This window comes from Paramormyrops kingsleyae, chromosome 23 (genome assembly GCF_048594095.1).
Source record: "Paramormyrops kingsleyae isolate MSU_618 chromosome 23, PKINGS_0.4, whole genome shotgun sequence".
NCBI lineage: Eukaryota > Metazoa > Chordata > Actinopteri > Osteoglossiformes > Mormyridae > Paramormyrops > Paramormyrops kingsleyae.
The window spans coordinates 23,363,764-23,380,351 of NC_132819.1; the positions used below are offsets into that span (position 1 = coordinate 23,363,764).

At 45.5% G+C, this 16,588-nt stretch overlaps 1 protein-coding gene and 1 long non-coding RNA gene across 14 annotated transcripts in view; one reads left to right on the forward strand and one right to left on the reverse strand.

Annotated features, from left to right (window-relative positions):
• satb1a (SATB homeobox 1a) overlaps positions 1–16,588 on the reverse strand; it is a 65,307-nt gene that overhangs the window by 23,611 nt on the left and 25,108 nt on the right. For 3 of the 13 annotated variants that reach the window (XM_072705430.1, XM_023809789.2, XM_023809786.2), the window contains 3 exons: positions 2,700–2,938; positions 1,077–1,256; positions 340–466 (listed from right to left, as the gene is read on the reverse strand). In XM_072705430.1, the coding sequence (XP_072561531.1) occupies positions 340–466; positions 1,077–1,256; positions 2,700–2,910 (518 nt within the window). In that variant the 5' untranslated portion in view covers positions 2,911–2,938. The other 10 variants (XM_023809785.2, XM_023809782.2, XM_072705431.1 and 7 more) reach the window with 9 other exon arrangements.
• LOC111842797 (uncharacterized) lies at positions 6,008–10,893 on the forward strand. Its single transcript, XR_002837995.2, has 2 exons — positions 6,008–6,144; positions 9,313–10,893. It is a non-coding gene; the product is annotated as an uncharacterized lncRNA (long non-coding RNA).

Consider the following 16,588-nt stretch of genomic DNA (forward strand, 5'->3'; position numbering starts at 1 on the left):
ACTAAAGAACTCAGATCCAGGTCGTCACTTGGACGAATGACGTCTTGAATCTTAACGCACATCCACACTCTCCTTCCAGGGAAGCAACACAGTGTACAAGGTTCTCAATGTCACTGATACTTGTTAACCATACAGTTTAGGTGGATGTGCTTGTAAATTCGTACCCTTAAGGCACCTGGCTGTTCTAGAAGTGTCTCCAGGACTTATAAGGGGGTGTTGGGTGCAGAAGGTCATTGGTCAGGCAAATAAGCCTGTGTGATTAGGGTTGGGGCTGTGATTGTATGTGAGCATCGGGGGTCCGTAGGCACCACGTCCAAAAGCCCAACCAGAGGGTCCAACCTGTGCAGCTGAATCTTCAGCGTGACGACGTGGTAAACGTCCTGCAGCATATCTGCCACCGTGGCGTCAGGGGCGTCTGTCACGTAGGACAGGGGCACGGGGTTCCACCTACCCACCTGGATCAGACCTGCCGGGGAACAGGGGCACACCCTGAACAGAGGAGCATGGAGGGGGCGGGCCACAAGCTGACTGGCCCACTCCCCTGTCACTCACCAATTTAAGACATATCACTGGCTAATAAGGCTGGCGCCACTATATGAAATATGGTGTCTCTTATACCCCCCCACTTTAAAAAGGAAAAAAAAAATCCTACAAACGCCCCTGACTTTGAGGCTGGGGCACAGGACAAAACAAAGAAATAAATGTAAAAAATGTAAACCCACCAGCTGGCAGAGCCGCACGTGGTTACAAGTGGGAAGCGGATCGGTTATTTAAAAAAACAAAAACAAAAAGATATGCAATCGGCAGCCCCGCCCCCCCAAGTGGCGGCCAGCTGTCAGGTGGCTGATGGATGTCTCTGGCTTTGAACTTCACAATGGGGAAAAAAATAAAAAATGAAAAATCCGGCCTTTGAGCACGATGCAGTTCTGGGACAGAGAGCACCTGTGACCACTGGCCGGGCGCATTCCAGACATCCACCGTAAAATGATTAATCTGCAGTAGCCGGCTTCCGTTTGGCGGCGACTTCCCATCGGGGGGGGGATAGGGGGGGTTTAGTCTGTGTAGGTTTTCAGTACCTTTGGCCTGGGCTGCCGAGCTGTGGGAATATCCCAGTGAGAGCAGCGCCATCTCGATCAGCTGGTTGAACAGCATGTCCTTCCGCACCAGTACGAACTCGGCGTGCTCTTCACGGGCATCGGTGAACTCGACCGGACTCTCATGGTGCTCCACCACACAGAACACAGGCAGCATGTTACCTGGGGGGGGGGAGATGGGGCACATGGACCAATCAGCTTCAAAAACGGACCAATCAGCTTCAAAAACACAGGAACAATGTTGAGGTAACAGCGACAGGAAGCTAAACATCCATGTTCCCCACCTAACTCTACCTATCCCCGCCTAACCACTCCATGTCTGGGGCAGCCGCACATCACCGAGTGCTAAAAATATGGCTCGGTTCAGACCCAGAGGCACAGGGAGGCCTTCACGGCTTCATGGTTGACCAGGCGGCTCACGCCTTTACACTCGACTCGACGGGGAGCATGATGTTAGAGACGCAGCGGATAGGTGTGCAGAAGCCCCGCCCTCCAAACCCAGATCACCATGGTAACCAGAGCAACTCTGCAGATGACCCAGCATTCCAGTCAGCAGGAGCCGTCCGTTTAGAAGTTCATGGAAAGGCGACTAGCATCCAGAATGGCTGTATACCCCCCCCCCCCCACCCATGGAATCTGCATCGGTGACTGGGGAGAGGGCGGTCAGAACGTGGAGTGAGTGGGATTCTCCACGTCTAACAGAAGAACGTCTCACAATGCGGGCCACTGCATCAGCGCATTCCCGGATCAATATCGGCTTTGTTTGCAGTGAACGGACAGAGACGGAAACGGGCGCCTGCCAATGTCCTGCCACACGCCACGCGCCGCCCGGCTCTGTGCCCATTACGCATTCCGCAGGGCAACATTCCCATGGAGAAAAACAAATAAAAATAGGAAGTCAGGGTGCAGGCCCACAGATTCCACCTTGATAACAAAGCATCCGTTTACCTGAAATGACATCCAATTTATCTTTATAAGTATTGGTGTATAGAAATGTACAAAAAGACAAGGCTAACGGCTAAGCTGAGATGCCTGGAAGACTGGCCAGAGGCGAATCAATCACTGTTTATTACGCTATAAACTCCAACTTCGATTTAAATCCAAACAAACACACCCAGAGACGTGAGGATGACTCTCTGCCACTCCATTACAGCATGTACAAGACATCCAGAAAAAAAGGACAAGAAGGATTTCAGGGATAATTCATAAGAATTCTAAAATGCCACAGATTTAGGACTTGAATTCTGCCATCTATGTTCAAAGATGCCACAAATCCAAGACAGAAAAGGCACAGGTCACTGACCAGCGTCAACCAAGAGGTGAACAAACGACAAAAAAGAAATTCAAACAAGTTATAGCTCTTTTCAGCCTTGCTGAGAACCCAGGGTAGAGTATTAAAATATTTCAAAATACATTAAAAGCACTGTGCCACACGCAGCTGATGTGTGACAAATCTGTGAGCTTGGACCAGGCCATCAACTTGCTCCTCCTCTGAAATGGCCAACCAAATGCTTGCCCAGAGTTTGAGTTTCCAAACACTTATCAGCTTTCAACAGCCACTCATAATTACGAAGACCTGGAGAATGTCTTTTTTTTGTGCTTTACCTCTCTTGTGGGACGACTTCAGGATGTGCCCCGAGGCCTTGAGGGACACTCCAGCCAGCTTGGCGCCGTTGCTGCCCAGCCGGGCCCTCCCCAGGGGGCTGCCGTTCTGCTCCAGCCGTGCAATTTTGGCAGGGGGGCTCTTGTGGTCCCCGACACTGTTGGGCAGCTCAGAGTTCTCCTTCCCCAGGCACGAGTCGCTGAGGTGGTCCATGGTTCTCAGCGTCGCCGCTCGCCGTCACCTGCGGAGAGGTCGCAAGCTGTTATTATTCCCGTCTTCCGCGTCGTGGTCGATGGCCTGTCACCTACACCTATACCGATGTGCAAGTACAATGGCGCACGTGTAACCAGATGTCCTTCCAAGTCCTTTGTGCACCCTTTCACGATTCGAGGGGAGGACAAAAACAATCCTTTATTTAAAGCAAATAACGTATAATGTAATGTCAAAAGAGAACGAGGTTTTGTTGGGGGAAGGTACAGCAGAGCGAAATCCAAATAATTAGTGTTCGTCTGCCAGCTTGGAGAATGTTCAATTTTCCCCCATAATGCACCTGCTGACGCCCTTTAGAACGGCATCTATGCCGATAAATTCAAATAAATTCCAGACTCTCCTCAAAGGCTGCTGAACGACGGACTCCGCCGTACTAGAAAAGATTTGATATAAATGTCACGATAAATTATTGATAACTTGCTGTACTAAAAGGCTTTTAATGAAACTAGGACTGTGCTGAGGATCGCCTGGTAAACCAAAAGGGTGTGAAACCATTTATCTGACTTTGGGCAATAGATCTCTCTTCAAGACCTCTGACAGCAAGAGCCTGCATCTGTTTTCACCAGGGTGATAATGTTCACCCAGTGGTGGTGTACTGTGTATCCTGCCCTCCGTTTAGGACAAGCTTACTTAAAAGGTAAAATCCCACACCTGAAATGGCTTAGGGTTAGCGTAAGCAGATTGGTAATTAAGAATGCTTGTAAATGTCAACAATAAGCCATCTGACATATACTCTTCAGACTGTCGCATAAATACGGGCCACAGTTCACTTGTGCTGGGACTATAGTCCAGGCCAAGGTGCAGAGAATAAACAGCCCCTTCAGTGGTGGGCAGTGGTGGCTTTAATGGTTAGGGAAGTGCACTTGTAATTGAAAGATTGCAGGTTCGAATCCCTGACCAGCAAGGCACCACTGAGGTACCCTGAGCAAGCGCTGAATTAGCTGCCCCCTGCTATGTCACATTGTCACATATGGGTTAAATGCAGAGAACACATTTCGTTGTGGTGTGTCAACAATAACAACTAATCACCAAATTAAAAATTCACGCTGGGTCCGACAGGTCGACCGTACATCAGGCATCAAAACCGCTGGGAAACATATATATCAACTAAAGGGTAAAGATCTGCAATCCGTTCATTCATAAGCAACCTAGTATGTGTTCAGAAACTAAGACTAACAAAATAAACTTACTCTCCCCTCTGGGCCAGAAGGGGGGGGCTAAAGACACCAAAAAAAATCCTGGTAATCTTTTCCCTTTGTATTGAGTAATATGCAGTAAGCCAGTCTGAGACCACAATTATCCCTGTCTCAGCACTGGTTTGACAGGTTCCCGACACAAAAACAGGAATTCACAAACACGTCATACCACAGCCAGTCAGTCCCTTGATGGATCTTAGACATTGAGGTTTTTAAAATTGCACAAATTGCTTAAAAAAAGACACACACACACACACACACACACACACACACACGAAGACAAAATTGAGGTATTCAGTCTGCTATACGAAGGGATCCAGCTGCCTCGAGCAAATAGCATCCTGGAGAGAAACCTGACACCATCAATTAAATTAATTCTCACTCAACCTCACGCCTTTACGCTCAACTCAATGAGAGCGTTTTCGAAGGGGAAGGATGCCATTAGAGTTCAGCCTGGGCTCTCTGCACTCAGGAGTTATGCTGGTATCACGCGGATGAGATGTCGACCGAACAGTAACCGGTGCCTTCAGTTAAGGAACGCAACCCCAGCACCCCAAAACCAAACCATCCAAAACATGGTAAGAGGTGCCTCTGTAGGAAGGACGCGGTCCACCAATACGGGCCAAAAAAATCATGGTTGTGGCATTCTTCACTAGTCCCCCGTAAAGGAAAACAATAGCTCAATTAAAACATGAAAAAATTACAATAAATCAAAACAAAAAAAGTCCACACATAATACCTCATGCGGAGCCCTAGGAGAAATGCTAAAACGCATTAACATCATGTGTAAGATTGTGGTTTTCATGAGCTGACCTACACCATCTATAAACACATCAAATTTACAGTTCTGCTTGTTGCCAATGCACCAAAAACACACCAACGTGACCTTCAATCTTCAATACACCACGTTGGAGATTTTGCCGCCTCAAATCCGGTTATAATGCTTTTTAGATCTTGTTATGTCGTAGAAATAAACTTCCAACTTAAGAGTTTTCTTTTTTTCCCAACGAAATTAAGTCTCAGACATGCAAACTTATGACTGCAGTGCCCCCATCTAAAAACACCGCGTACGGTAACGGGTGGCACAAACAAGGCATATCTGCAATAATAATATTAATGCACGTTACTGTGACATTTTCAAAATATTAGAACGACTAGATCCAGACTCCGCACCTCGTAAAGATCCAGGTCAGGATTTGGAGATGACCTTTAAAAAACAGAAAAAAAGACAAGAAGGAAAAAACGATTCTGTAGAGAAACAAGGACCGATCGAAACCAACCTGAAACTTACCACTTGCTAACTGGGAAGCGCATAAAGCCGTGCAGGGCGGTCGCTGTCTCTCTTCAAGTTCCTTCGGATGACGAACAAAAAAACCTAAAAGTTTTTTTTCTTGCGTGTAGAATTCTTTTGATATGTCAAAGAGTATTAACAGTCCTCTCCAATTACAGATTCTCCCTGATAGCAGAAAAGGCGATTTGTCCAAAAAGGACGAAACAAATATTCACATGTGAGGGGCTGACTGCAAATGCGATAACACGGGTAAGCGATAAAAAAGACGGCTGGCCAGATGCAATATATCCGAGACCACTATTTGGCGGTAGTGGTAATATTGCATTTACGCCACAATAAAACGACCTACCATACCAGCTCGCAAATACACCCGGACGCCTAGAAAAGTTTCCTTTTTAAGAAATATACGCACATCGCCCGTCGATGCCTGCGTGCTCTCCGACGGACTCGGCGGCTCAGGTCCGCCTGGAAAACGGCAGGTCGTGATAGAGGAGCCGGGAGTAAACAAACGCCGAAATATCATTAAGCCCGTCTCGGTGCAATAAGGGACATGTCAGCCGTGCGCGATCGCTTTGCGGATCTCAAGTTATTTTCGCCTTTTTTCGCCTGCCTACTGTCAGGGCAAAGAGGGAATAGAGGATGACCCGTCTTCTCATGAGAAAACAATGCACGGCCGGCGATCGCAAACAGGTAAAAGTACGCTTTAGTCTCCCATCTCCGAGGAGCATCGAGATCGCTAGAAACGCATGGCGGTTTTGTTCGTGGTTGGACGGAGCCTCGCTTTCTTTCTTTCTCTCCCTCCGTGTCCCCATTAAATTATTAGTTGTATTGACTCATCACTCCCCTAGCTTGCGCCGGCGCTGCCCGCGCTTCTCCCCTTTCTCCCCATTTCAACAGGAAAAAATAAAATAAAACAGAACCCGAAGCGGCCGCCCCAAAAGCGTTTTTTTGGTCGCCTGGGACGGCCTCCCGTGACGGCCGATGTCCTGGCTAAGCGGAGATCCTAAAAAAAAAATAAAGTAAAAGTGGAAGGAATATAGAGGAGGGTGCGATTTCCGGCTATGCGCGTAGGAATTTTTAATCAGCTTGATTAGTGTGAGGCGGCTCTGCATTTATTACAGTATAACACACACACACACGCGCGCGCGCCACACACACACTAAACAGACACGCGAGCACGCACTCTTACTTTCTCATATGCTCGCGCATTGAGAAATGAAAATCTCAGTATTAAAATATTTTATCCCGAAAACACTGATCATCGCCGAGGCTGTGTAGATGCACTTGTGTTAAGTACTCCAAGGCACAATTTCTCTGCACTTACTGTCAGTCGCATCATCAGCTGAAAGAAAGCTGCCCCCGTGATTTCTATCTTGCTGAAATGTAACACACAGGAAAAAAATCTATATGTTGTATAATAAGATGCGAGGATCCAATAATAAAAGTATATCTGTAGAATAAAAATGCATAAATTGAAATCATCTCAGTTACCATGCTGGCATTGTGATTTATTTCCCCCGGAAAACGGGTTCGCGTGTTTTAAACGAGCTCCCGTGCTTATCCCGAGACGCCCATACAGCGAAGCCCAGCACAAAAGCAGCCGCCATATGGCACCGAGGCAGGGGAAGGATGGCTTATTAGGCTCGCAGCGCAGGCTGACTTTGGCCATTGAGGTGGGGGCACTGACAGGTTACGCGATGGCGCGCCTCATGCACGGGGGCTGCTGGGGAACGGGGGCGCGCCCTCTGGGGTGTACTGTGTGATCGCACCGTTGCGAGCCTCCAACCAGCATTTTACACCTATTTTTTAGCAGACCGTTTGTATTTATTTCCTGTATTTCTACGTTCACGTCCGGGAAAATTGCTCAGCTTTATTAAGTTTGCTTCTACAAGCCAGTTTTCACCAATAAATTAAATGTTTAGAAAACGCCCGGGTTTGAAATGACGGGTTTGAAATTATTCTATTCGTAGAAAAAAAAACACACTCATTTTTTAGCAAGTCACTCCACCTCTACCTTAGTCACAACAGAGATATTTCAAACAAATGTATCAGACTGAAAATGATCTATCAAAACAGAACAAAGCTAAAATTTTTGTTTCGACATTCAAAACAAAACAAAAAAAAAATACTGGAATATTTTTAAGAATGACCTCTATGAAATACACATTACGAATGATATCTCAGCAGCATTGTGACAGCGAGGTGTAAAAAATATTCCACGTATAAATAAAACAACCAAGGTTCCTGCTTGCACATTTCAAGTAGGCGCTGCTGTGGGAGGTTAGGACAATTCGACAGGCCCCTGAGTGACAAGGGCCCTAAAAAAAAATTGTAAAACGGATTGGTCTGGACTGGGGGGCCCAATATGATATGCTTTCATGGGGGCCAAAATTTCTAGCAATGCCCCTGAGAAGATATAATGATTTTTCTTTGCATGAGAATAAAAAGTATGTTTCTGGAGACTGAACAGGGTCTGAAGAGTTTGTTTCCGAAACAGCAACAGCCAGCCTTATGTGAAGATGCTTCTGTTTTCAGCTACCCCCTGTCTGCCGTTCTGCGGACTGTTAATATTTAGCATTAGCCGACGCTAGCTGGGGGGGGGAGGTTTAGACACGGATAGGAAGCTGTCATGGGGGTGGTCTTGGGCGTTTGCATTCCCTGCCGCTTTATCATGTCAATAAAAGTTCAGACAGGCTCCGGTAGCAGCCCCCAAAGGCTAGAACGCTGCCCCAGTTGATATACTAACAGTAACACACAATGGAAAAAAAGAGGAATATCAAAGAAAACGCTATCTTTTAATTACAGAGGAGGAGTCAATGAGGCAGGTACCCATTATAGGATGATATGGGGAAAATATGCTTGTTGGTTTGCGATGACTGCAAAGTATACTTGGATAAGTAGGACAACCATTATTTAACCATAGTTTGGCCACTTTCTGCTGTCTTCATGGTTTTCCGAATCAAGTGAACTCTGAGCTATTAGTTAAGTTCTCCCCAGACGAGCTTGATGGGCCGAATGGCCTCCTCTCATTTGTAAATTCCTTATGTTCTTATAAGATATAATCAAATAAGTCACTATGCTCTATCTTATATCTCTTAACAATACGAAAGCATTTAAAAACCACAATTTAAATATACAGACGCTCCTCTACTTACGAACTTTCAATTTATGAACTTTCAGACATACGAACGAAGAGGACTGTAAGTCCAAATTGTGTTCCTTGGGCTCCTGTTTCCTGTCCGCGACAAATTCCGCCCAGTACGACTTCTGGCCGCTACTCCCGCCGCGCAGCAGCGTAGCGTGCGAACTCCCAGCATCCTAGTTCTTTGTACTTGCGTAAATCCTTAAAATGATGTTGAATAACGACTTGCGAACATTTCAAGTTACGAACGGCTGTTCAGAACACAACTCGTTCGTAAGTAGAGGAGCGTCTGTATAATGTTAGCTTGCCTTTTAGAGTGATCAATATATGTATATACATATATATCAATATAGAGTAACCAGGGCTCTGGTCTAATCGACCAAAAGGTAACAGATTCAAAAGGTACGCAGCTGACCTACATGGACACACTCAGTTACTGAAAGCTTTCATCAGATGTCAGGTTGATCTTGATGAGACAGTGGCCTTAAGTAATGAACAGATTTCAAACCTGTATCAGAAAGATCACAACTGAAGATACACAGAGCTAGTGCAGCAGGTACTAATTCAGCTACTTCTCACCCAATGGGAAATTGCAGGATTACGGATGACCTGGGAATAGTGGTCAGGATACCAGTCCACTAAAGGGCACTAACACACGCTACAGGAAATTAGGACGCAACCATTAACCCAAATTCATGTTTTTTTCTGGACTGCAGGAGATGATCAGAGTAACTGGAGGAAACTTACCGAACACAGAGAGAAGCTGCAAACTTCACACGTGAAGCGGAGGCGGGATTCGAACCCCCAACCCCGGAGGTGTGAAGCAATAGCACCACCCACTGAACCATTGTACAACCCATTGATGTGTTGCTTAAAACAAATTCAGTTTAAAAAGGTACAGGCATTGTAAAAATATCACACCATGGCCACGCAGTTTCCAGTCACCTGAAAGTGCTCGTCTTCTAAAGCCGTGGCCAAAAAAGGTCGATTCTCAGAGGCGATGCCTCTGCAGAGGTGGAAGGTGCAGCGTTGCATTTCCTTAGAATGATACTGTGCTGTTACTCCGGACCACAATCTTTAATGAAAAGCCACCACAAGGCAAAAAAAACAAGCGGCGCCGCGGCAGGAAACGCGATGCAACATCTGCCCTGCACCTAAACAGATGAGACAATAATAATTGTTCAGCGGCCTTGTGCACAGCCGAGCGGCCTGTCGATACTGCTGCAAATCCACAGTCTTTGTTTTTCCTATTGTCATACAACTGTAACAGATTTGTACGAAACAAGGGGGGGAAGTTTAACACTAATAATATAAAAATGCACAAGACACTGAAGTGAATTTGGCTGGAGGGATCGATGTCCAGGTGTGACTGATTAATAGCGACTTAATGACCTTTCTACATATTTTTGTACTGCCAAATGATCTTATCCTAACTGAAAAGCTGCAACCGTCAGAAGAACGTTCTGGAGAGGATACAGAGCGGCTGTTATGGATGCAACCGGATGCTCCCGGACATTTATTGGACAGTTATGAGGGCATAAAGGAATTTCTGGGCACGACTGGCACGTGGAGCTACACCAGGCTGCACTGCATTACGTCCTGTTAGCTTTACCCTCATTCAACTGCACGTCACACGTTAAAAAACAAAAAACAAACACACTGCCTATTGACTGCTTTGTTTTTTGCCATGTATGGTTCATCTCAGACAGGACATGCATATTATTATTATTATTTTTAACTGGTTTTTAATAAGTAACAGTCTATGCAAAGCTTGTCTCTTGAGCCCGCCTATTTTTTGCGTGTGTCTTTAAGGTGCCGGAACACGCTGGTCTGCATTCCGGAAGTTTCCCATAGCTGTCCCACTTACACTGTGGTGACAGGTGGGGCGCAGTCAGCGAGTGGCCGCTGGCCCCCGACGTCAACATAGACACTAACTTTTCCGTTTCTGCTCTTCTGCGGAACTCGCACCCCCGGGCAGGAGCTCACCGATCTGGCGAGTCGAGCCGCTCAGCCTGGTCTGTGGTTTCCCTGCACCCTGCGACCTAAGTGCATCTCTCCCTTGAGTCCCCCCCCCTCCCCCCACACATACACACACACAAATGCAGGACCGTGTCAGTAATGCTGTGGCGTCGTGATTTCTACAAATCCTGCGAAAGCGTCAGCTGGGAGAAGAACTCCTCTGAGGCAGCCCTACCAGAAATAATTTCCCTTCCCTAAGCTGCCTTCACTGAAACTGGCATATTAATGACTGGTGGCTGTGTGAGAGAACGCAGTAAAGAGTATATTTCATAAGCTCACCACTTGTGTATTCATCTCCCCTTTATTGAATTATGAAATATATTAGTCATTTAACAATCAACAAACATCTCGGTTTCAAGGCTTGGAGAGTAACTTTGCTGTCACTGGTACCACAGACCAGTCTCACATGATTAAATAATTAGGCCTTAATGCCTGTCTTGTGCATTGCAACGTATCAACAATTAATAGTGTGATAAACAGGGGGAAAGCTGGGAGTGAAAGGGACAGAAATCTGTCTGTGGACAGGGCAGGGGGCCTGCTTATGTGGGGGAGGGGCATGCCCAACCTGGTGGGGGCCATATGATAATGAAATTCTGGGGTTACAAATATTGCTGGCAACAAAAATAGGGGAGGGGGTGTGAGTGTCCATCATTTTTCCCCCTTGGATTGCTCTCTGCATATTTAATGTCAGAAGGCTGATAAGATGTCGGATTATACGACGGGATGTGCAGTGAGGTTTTATATGATGGAGGGTACAGTGAGGTCTTATACGACGGGACGAGCAGTGAGGTTAATATGGAGCGTACAGTGAGGTCTTATACGACGGGACGTGCGGTGAGGTTTTATACGACAGGATGTGCAGTGAGGTTTTATACAATGGGACATGCAGTGAGGTTTTATATGATGGAGCGTACAGTGAGGTCTTATACGACGGGACGTGCGGTGAGGTTTTATACGACAGGATGTGCAGTGAGGTTTTATACAATGGGACATGCAGTGAGGTTTTATATGATGGAGCGTACAGTGAGGTCTTATACGACGGGACGTGTGGTGAGGTTTTATACGACAGGATGTGCAGTGAGGTTTTATACAATGGGACATGCAGTGAGGTTTTATATGATGGAGCGTGCAGTGAGGTCTTATACGAATTGATGTGCGGTGAGGTTTTATGTGATAGGACATGCAGTGAGGTTTTATGGAACGGAATGAAGTGAGTTTTGTACAACAAAATGTGCAGTGTGGTTTTAAGGGCCACATGGTGGGAAGGCCACGTCCCCTGACTGACTACGCTCCTGACCAGTGACCAACAACTGTCCCCTCTGGGTTTTTGATGTTGGGGCATTTCTGGTGTTTGGGTCAGCAACACGGCTATCCAGTGGCCTAATCCCTCCAAATCCCAGGAGCAAAAGTGCGGCCTACGATATTTCTCGGGACATGGGTACCGCTCCAGAAGCCCTTCCTGTGAACGCAGGGAGAATCACGTCGGGCCCTGTCCCAGAGCGGGCTCGCATGGTGCTGCCTGCGTCGCCGGATAACACCGCTCTCCTCGCATTGTGTGGTTAGGAGTCGGGGATCAGGGGAACAGCTCCGCACGCAGTAGAGGAACAAAGGGAGATGTAGTTGCTGTAAATCGTGTCATTGGAGCACGTGGGCGGGTATTACAAAACCAGAGATGTGGGATCCTTCGGGAAGGCTGCGATTCTCTATTTGTCGCCGTCGGCCGCGAACAAAGGCGGCAGAAAGCCTACACGGATCGCGTTATCGGCGAGCGCGGAGTGTGGCGAACAATGCAGCTCCGATCGGAAAACGGCAGACTGCGTTGTCTGAGAGGGCTGCCTCGAACGATCGCACGCCATGTCCTAATCGCATTTCCTCACCGTTTTTACCGGGATGAATGCTTCATGGAACGACGTGCTGGCTCGCCGCGGCAAAGCGGACTTGATGTTCATTCAGCAGTTTAGATTCCACAAAAAACAAAAAATGACAACAAAAATAAATTGATGATTAGGAGGATGGCATTCAAAGGCTAATGACCAGCAAACAGAAACCGTGAAACCTGCCAGAATGACCAAAGTTACCCAAAAGAAACAAACTTTGACCATAAGTACACAGTTAGTTTGTCTGCTTAGGACCTTTGCAATGACAGCTGCAAAGTTACTTTCATTGTGATTTTTCTTCTACCTGAATTATAATTTCCACCCACTTCAGTAGATATTTTCCTAGGTTTCTACAGCGCTTATTAATTCCCTTCTATGAATGAAACATACAGACCAGTACATTGGTGTCCCATCCACTGCACAAACATCACTGTTCTGGCAGCTTCTATGGCATCCGCATGTATGTCAGTGTTTTTTTCCTCCTTTTAAAACGAACCCTGAAATCAAAAGCATAAATTAGCTTCAGTAAAACTGCCTGGTATGGGGATCTCTATGAATATGTATATGCTGAGGTATGTGTGCCGTTCTCTTTTGACCACGAGCCTGGGAATGTACCGGCAGGTCCTTCTAAAGATAAACGTCTCCTTGAAACCCGTCGTGGCTTGCCGTCAGAGCTGAATAATCGCCACGCTCTTTTTCTTCATTAGGAATCCTAACTTCATTCCGTCGGCTGAGGAGTCGCATATTAAAAGAAAGACAGACAAGCCTCTAATTTACTGGCGACGGGCAAACGAGTGCTGATTGGCTGGCAGCCCGACAGGTATTTGCAACCGTCCTGCTGCAGGTATAATTTCACCCCATTTGCTGAGCTGTTGTTTGACTACAGTGTTAATTACTGAGGCGGTGAAGGAGGGGAGTGATTATGCGATCTTTAAATGAAAGCCAAGTGAACCAGCTAGACCCACAGCTGACAGTGGCGGAAGAACACTCCTGTCCCGTATGGCGCACTGCCGTTTTCGGTATTTTACCTGGCAGACGCCAACGTTAGGAATGATTTTCGGCATTCAGGGTTTTCACCTTGAATAATCGAAATGCCCTTTGTGAAGCGGTATGTCTACCTGAGCAAGAGTAAGTGGCAAATGCACAAAATGTACGTGAAGACAAAATTCTTCAAATCTGTAAAACATCCCTCGCAACAGTGTGCATAACAATGGCAAGCAAATCGCTGTGGAGACAGTGGAGTGGAGCAATGAAACGTCTACAAGAGTCAAGAATAACCAAAGCTAGTCTGGTTTCTGCATAAATGTTTGCATTACAGTCTATCTAGCCACAGTTACGCTTGTTTGTGTGGGTGGTGGCGTGTGTGTGTGTGTGACTGCACTGGATGGAAACTGCATAGTTCTCAAAGTGAAAGCACAAACAAGCTTTATTGTAATGTTTGTTATGTGGTTGACTGAAGGGGGAAACTCTGCATTTGTTCGGAATGGCTCATTTTTTTGAGAGATTCTCGGACAGCAGAGCAGTAAGTTGTCCATAGACCAACCTCATAAAAGTCATCAAGAAAGACCAAACAAACAAAACAAAACCTGTAATTTGTATCACCATAAACACACTGCAGAACTTCTTTATCTGACACCTTTGTTACCCCATGTGGCTTCGAGTTTGTTAAACCTCAAAGATAACAGCGGCAGCATCTTCCATTCGTCTTCCATGTGGTCTCAACTGGGATCGACTGGACATATTTGGGGCTAACAGAATGTGTCAACAAAGGCCGACTTCCCCTCACTGTCGGAAATAGGTGGCGATGTGGCACTCCGGTTTGGGTCAAGTAATGATGGGCTCGTATGGTGCTCGTGCAAAAACGTGGCTGGCGCTGAAGAAAAGGATCGGCCTGGAGCATCACCAGAAAAACGGATTAGCCGTCAAAGCACCCGATCGCTAAACGGTGCGTATCAAAACCGCCCCAGTTACGAGATCTCACATAAACACATATTGTTATTCAAAACAACTTATTATCCCCCTGAGTTTTTCTAAACGGAATAAAACTTGGGCAGAATTCTGATAAAAGCCCCGTTCCATAAATATGCAGTTTTGAGAAACAACTGCTTCGCGTTATGACACAAAGAGTATGCAGATTATACTTTGATTTCAGTACAATATGCTGATTTCCAGCTACGTTGCTCTTTTTTATTCAAAGCCACACATGCCCACGTAAAGAAAGCAGTGGTTATTTCAGGTAATCTATCCTTTTGGCGGCCCTGATGGTACCTCCCAGTCAGGAGACGAGGCGACATCATGCAAATCAGCGGCACTGACACGTTCGGCGCTAACGTGACATGTAAATGCGCACCTGTGAAGATAAGGGTTCACGATGCACCAGGGCAAACCCCAGCCCCGGTCGGCAAAATGACAACCACATGTCTCAGTGATACCTTTGATCTGGAAATGATGTTCTGGTGAAGGATCTGCAACATTAGGCAAAACTCAGTCATGGTAAGAATGGAACAATGAATGAGACAGAATGGAACCACCCCATCGTAACTTTTTAAGTTAGCTGACATGCTCTTTGGCCTGAAAGCTTCTAGGGAACAGAATGATAACCCCCCCCCCCCCTCAAAAAAAAGAAAAAAAAGAATAATCACTTGATTATTATCACATTGGGATCTAATTTCTGGGGGGGGAAAAAATCCCATCTCACCTCATGAACAAACATGACATATTTGTGGCCAAAGGTATGCAAACTATTCAAACTGTCACTTTGGCTGAGGCTGTTTGCCCCAGGATTCACTCACAACTGAAATGGATTTTTAGCTGCTGAATTTTTTATATGAAAATCTATATAACGCCACCATTGTTAATTGATTATATCCCACGCTGCAATATTGGGTCAATAACAAAATGGAAATGTACACAATGAAAAGTTAAACCATATGGTTTCTGTGTTTGTGGTATGATATCACTTTTTAATGTTACTCCATTTACAAATTCAATTTTAAAAATAAATGATATAACTAAAGTAATCCTGAAATGAAATACGTTTTGATAATCAGTTCCTGACAATGTATAATAAATAAATAAATACTCTTTTTTTAGGTATACCGGCATAATTTGTTTTTGTATATGGCATTAATATTTTTCCATGCTAACATTCTTGAACATTGTTTTGTCAACTTTTTAAATCGGTCATCGCGTTGCCTACTTTAAAGCGAAGCGTTTTCGTTGACAGGCTGAGCTTTTTCAGTGCGCCGTGAGGCAGATTTAAGGTTAATTTGCTCAATTATCTCATTGATCGAGTGTAACAAATCTCTTAAAATAGTGCAATCAAAACGTAAATGCCGCAGGATATTAAATGAGACAAGCGGGTAGATCAGCAAATTTACACACAATTCTGATTAAAATATACAATATAGCCTACACATTTGTTAAGAGAGCGGTTTTAGGGTTTCCAAGAAATAACAACAAAAATAACGTAAAGATTATGCAATGTTATTTGTATTGTACGACTGATTACCGCCATCGCCACAATGGATAATTGTTTCAAATTGTTTCGGAGGCAATTATCATAACGACTCAAAATGCAGTCTTCGTAAGGCATTAGGAAACGGCATAAAGTTTCCTGTCCTTCGCCCTCTTCTAATCGCCAATTGGGATTCCTGTAACCGGGAGACCCAGGTTCACATTCAACAGCGAAAACAAATTCATAGCGACTTCTCAGGTGTCCATGGGATTAACATCATCATCATCATCATCATCATCATCATCGGTGCCAACTTATTCCTCGTAATTCATGTTTTAACTCAGGACAAGAATTACACCTTATTTGGAGGCCTACATTTTTAGCTCATTAAAGTGCAAATCAGATGTCGGGGAGGTGATTTCTGAGTAGGACTGCATGCAGTATTCCAGACATCGGGAAAATATGCTAATATACGTGACCGTAAAATGCTTATTTTTTTGTATCGTGAAAAAAAACATGTCTGTATGCAATTTCTGCCTCAGCACTACACACAAACAAACTAACATTATTTTTAATAGGCTGTGAACTCTCCGCAGTAAAATGTTTAAAAGCACGCCAGTACAAACTTGCGGTTATCTG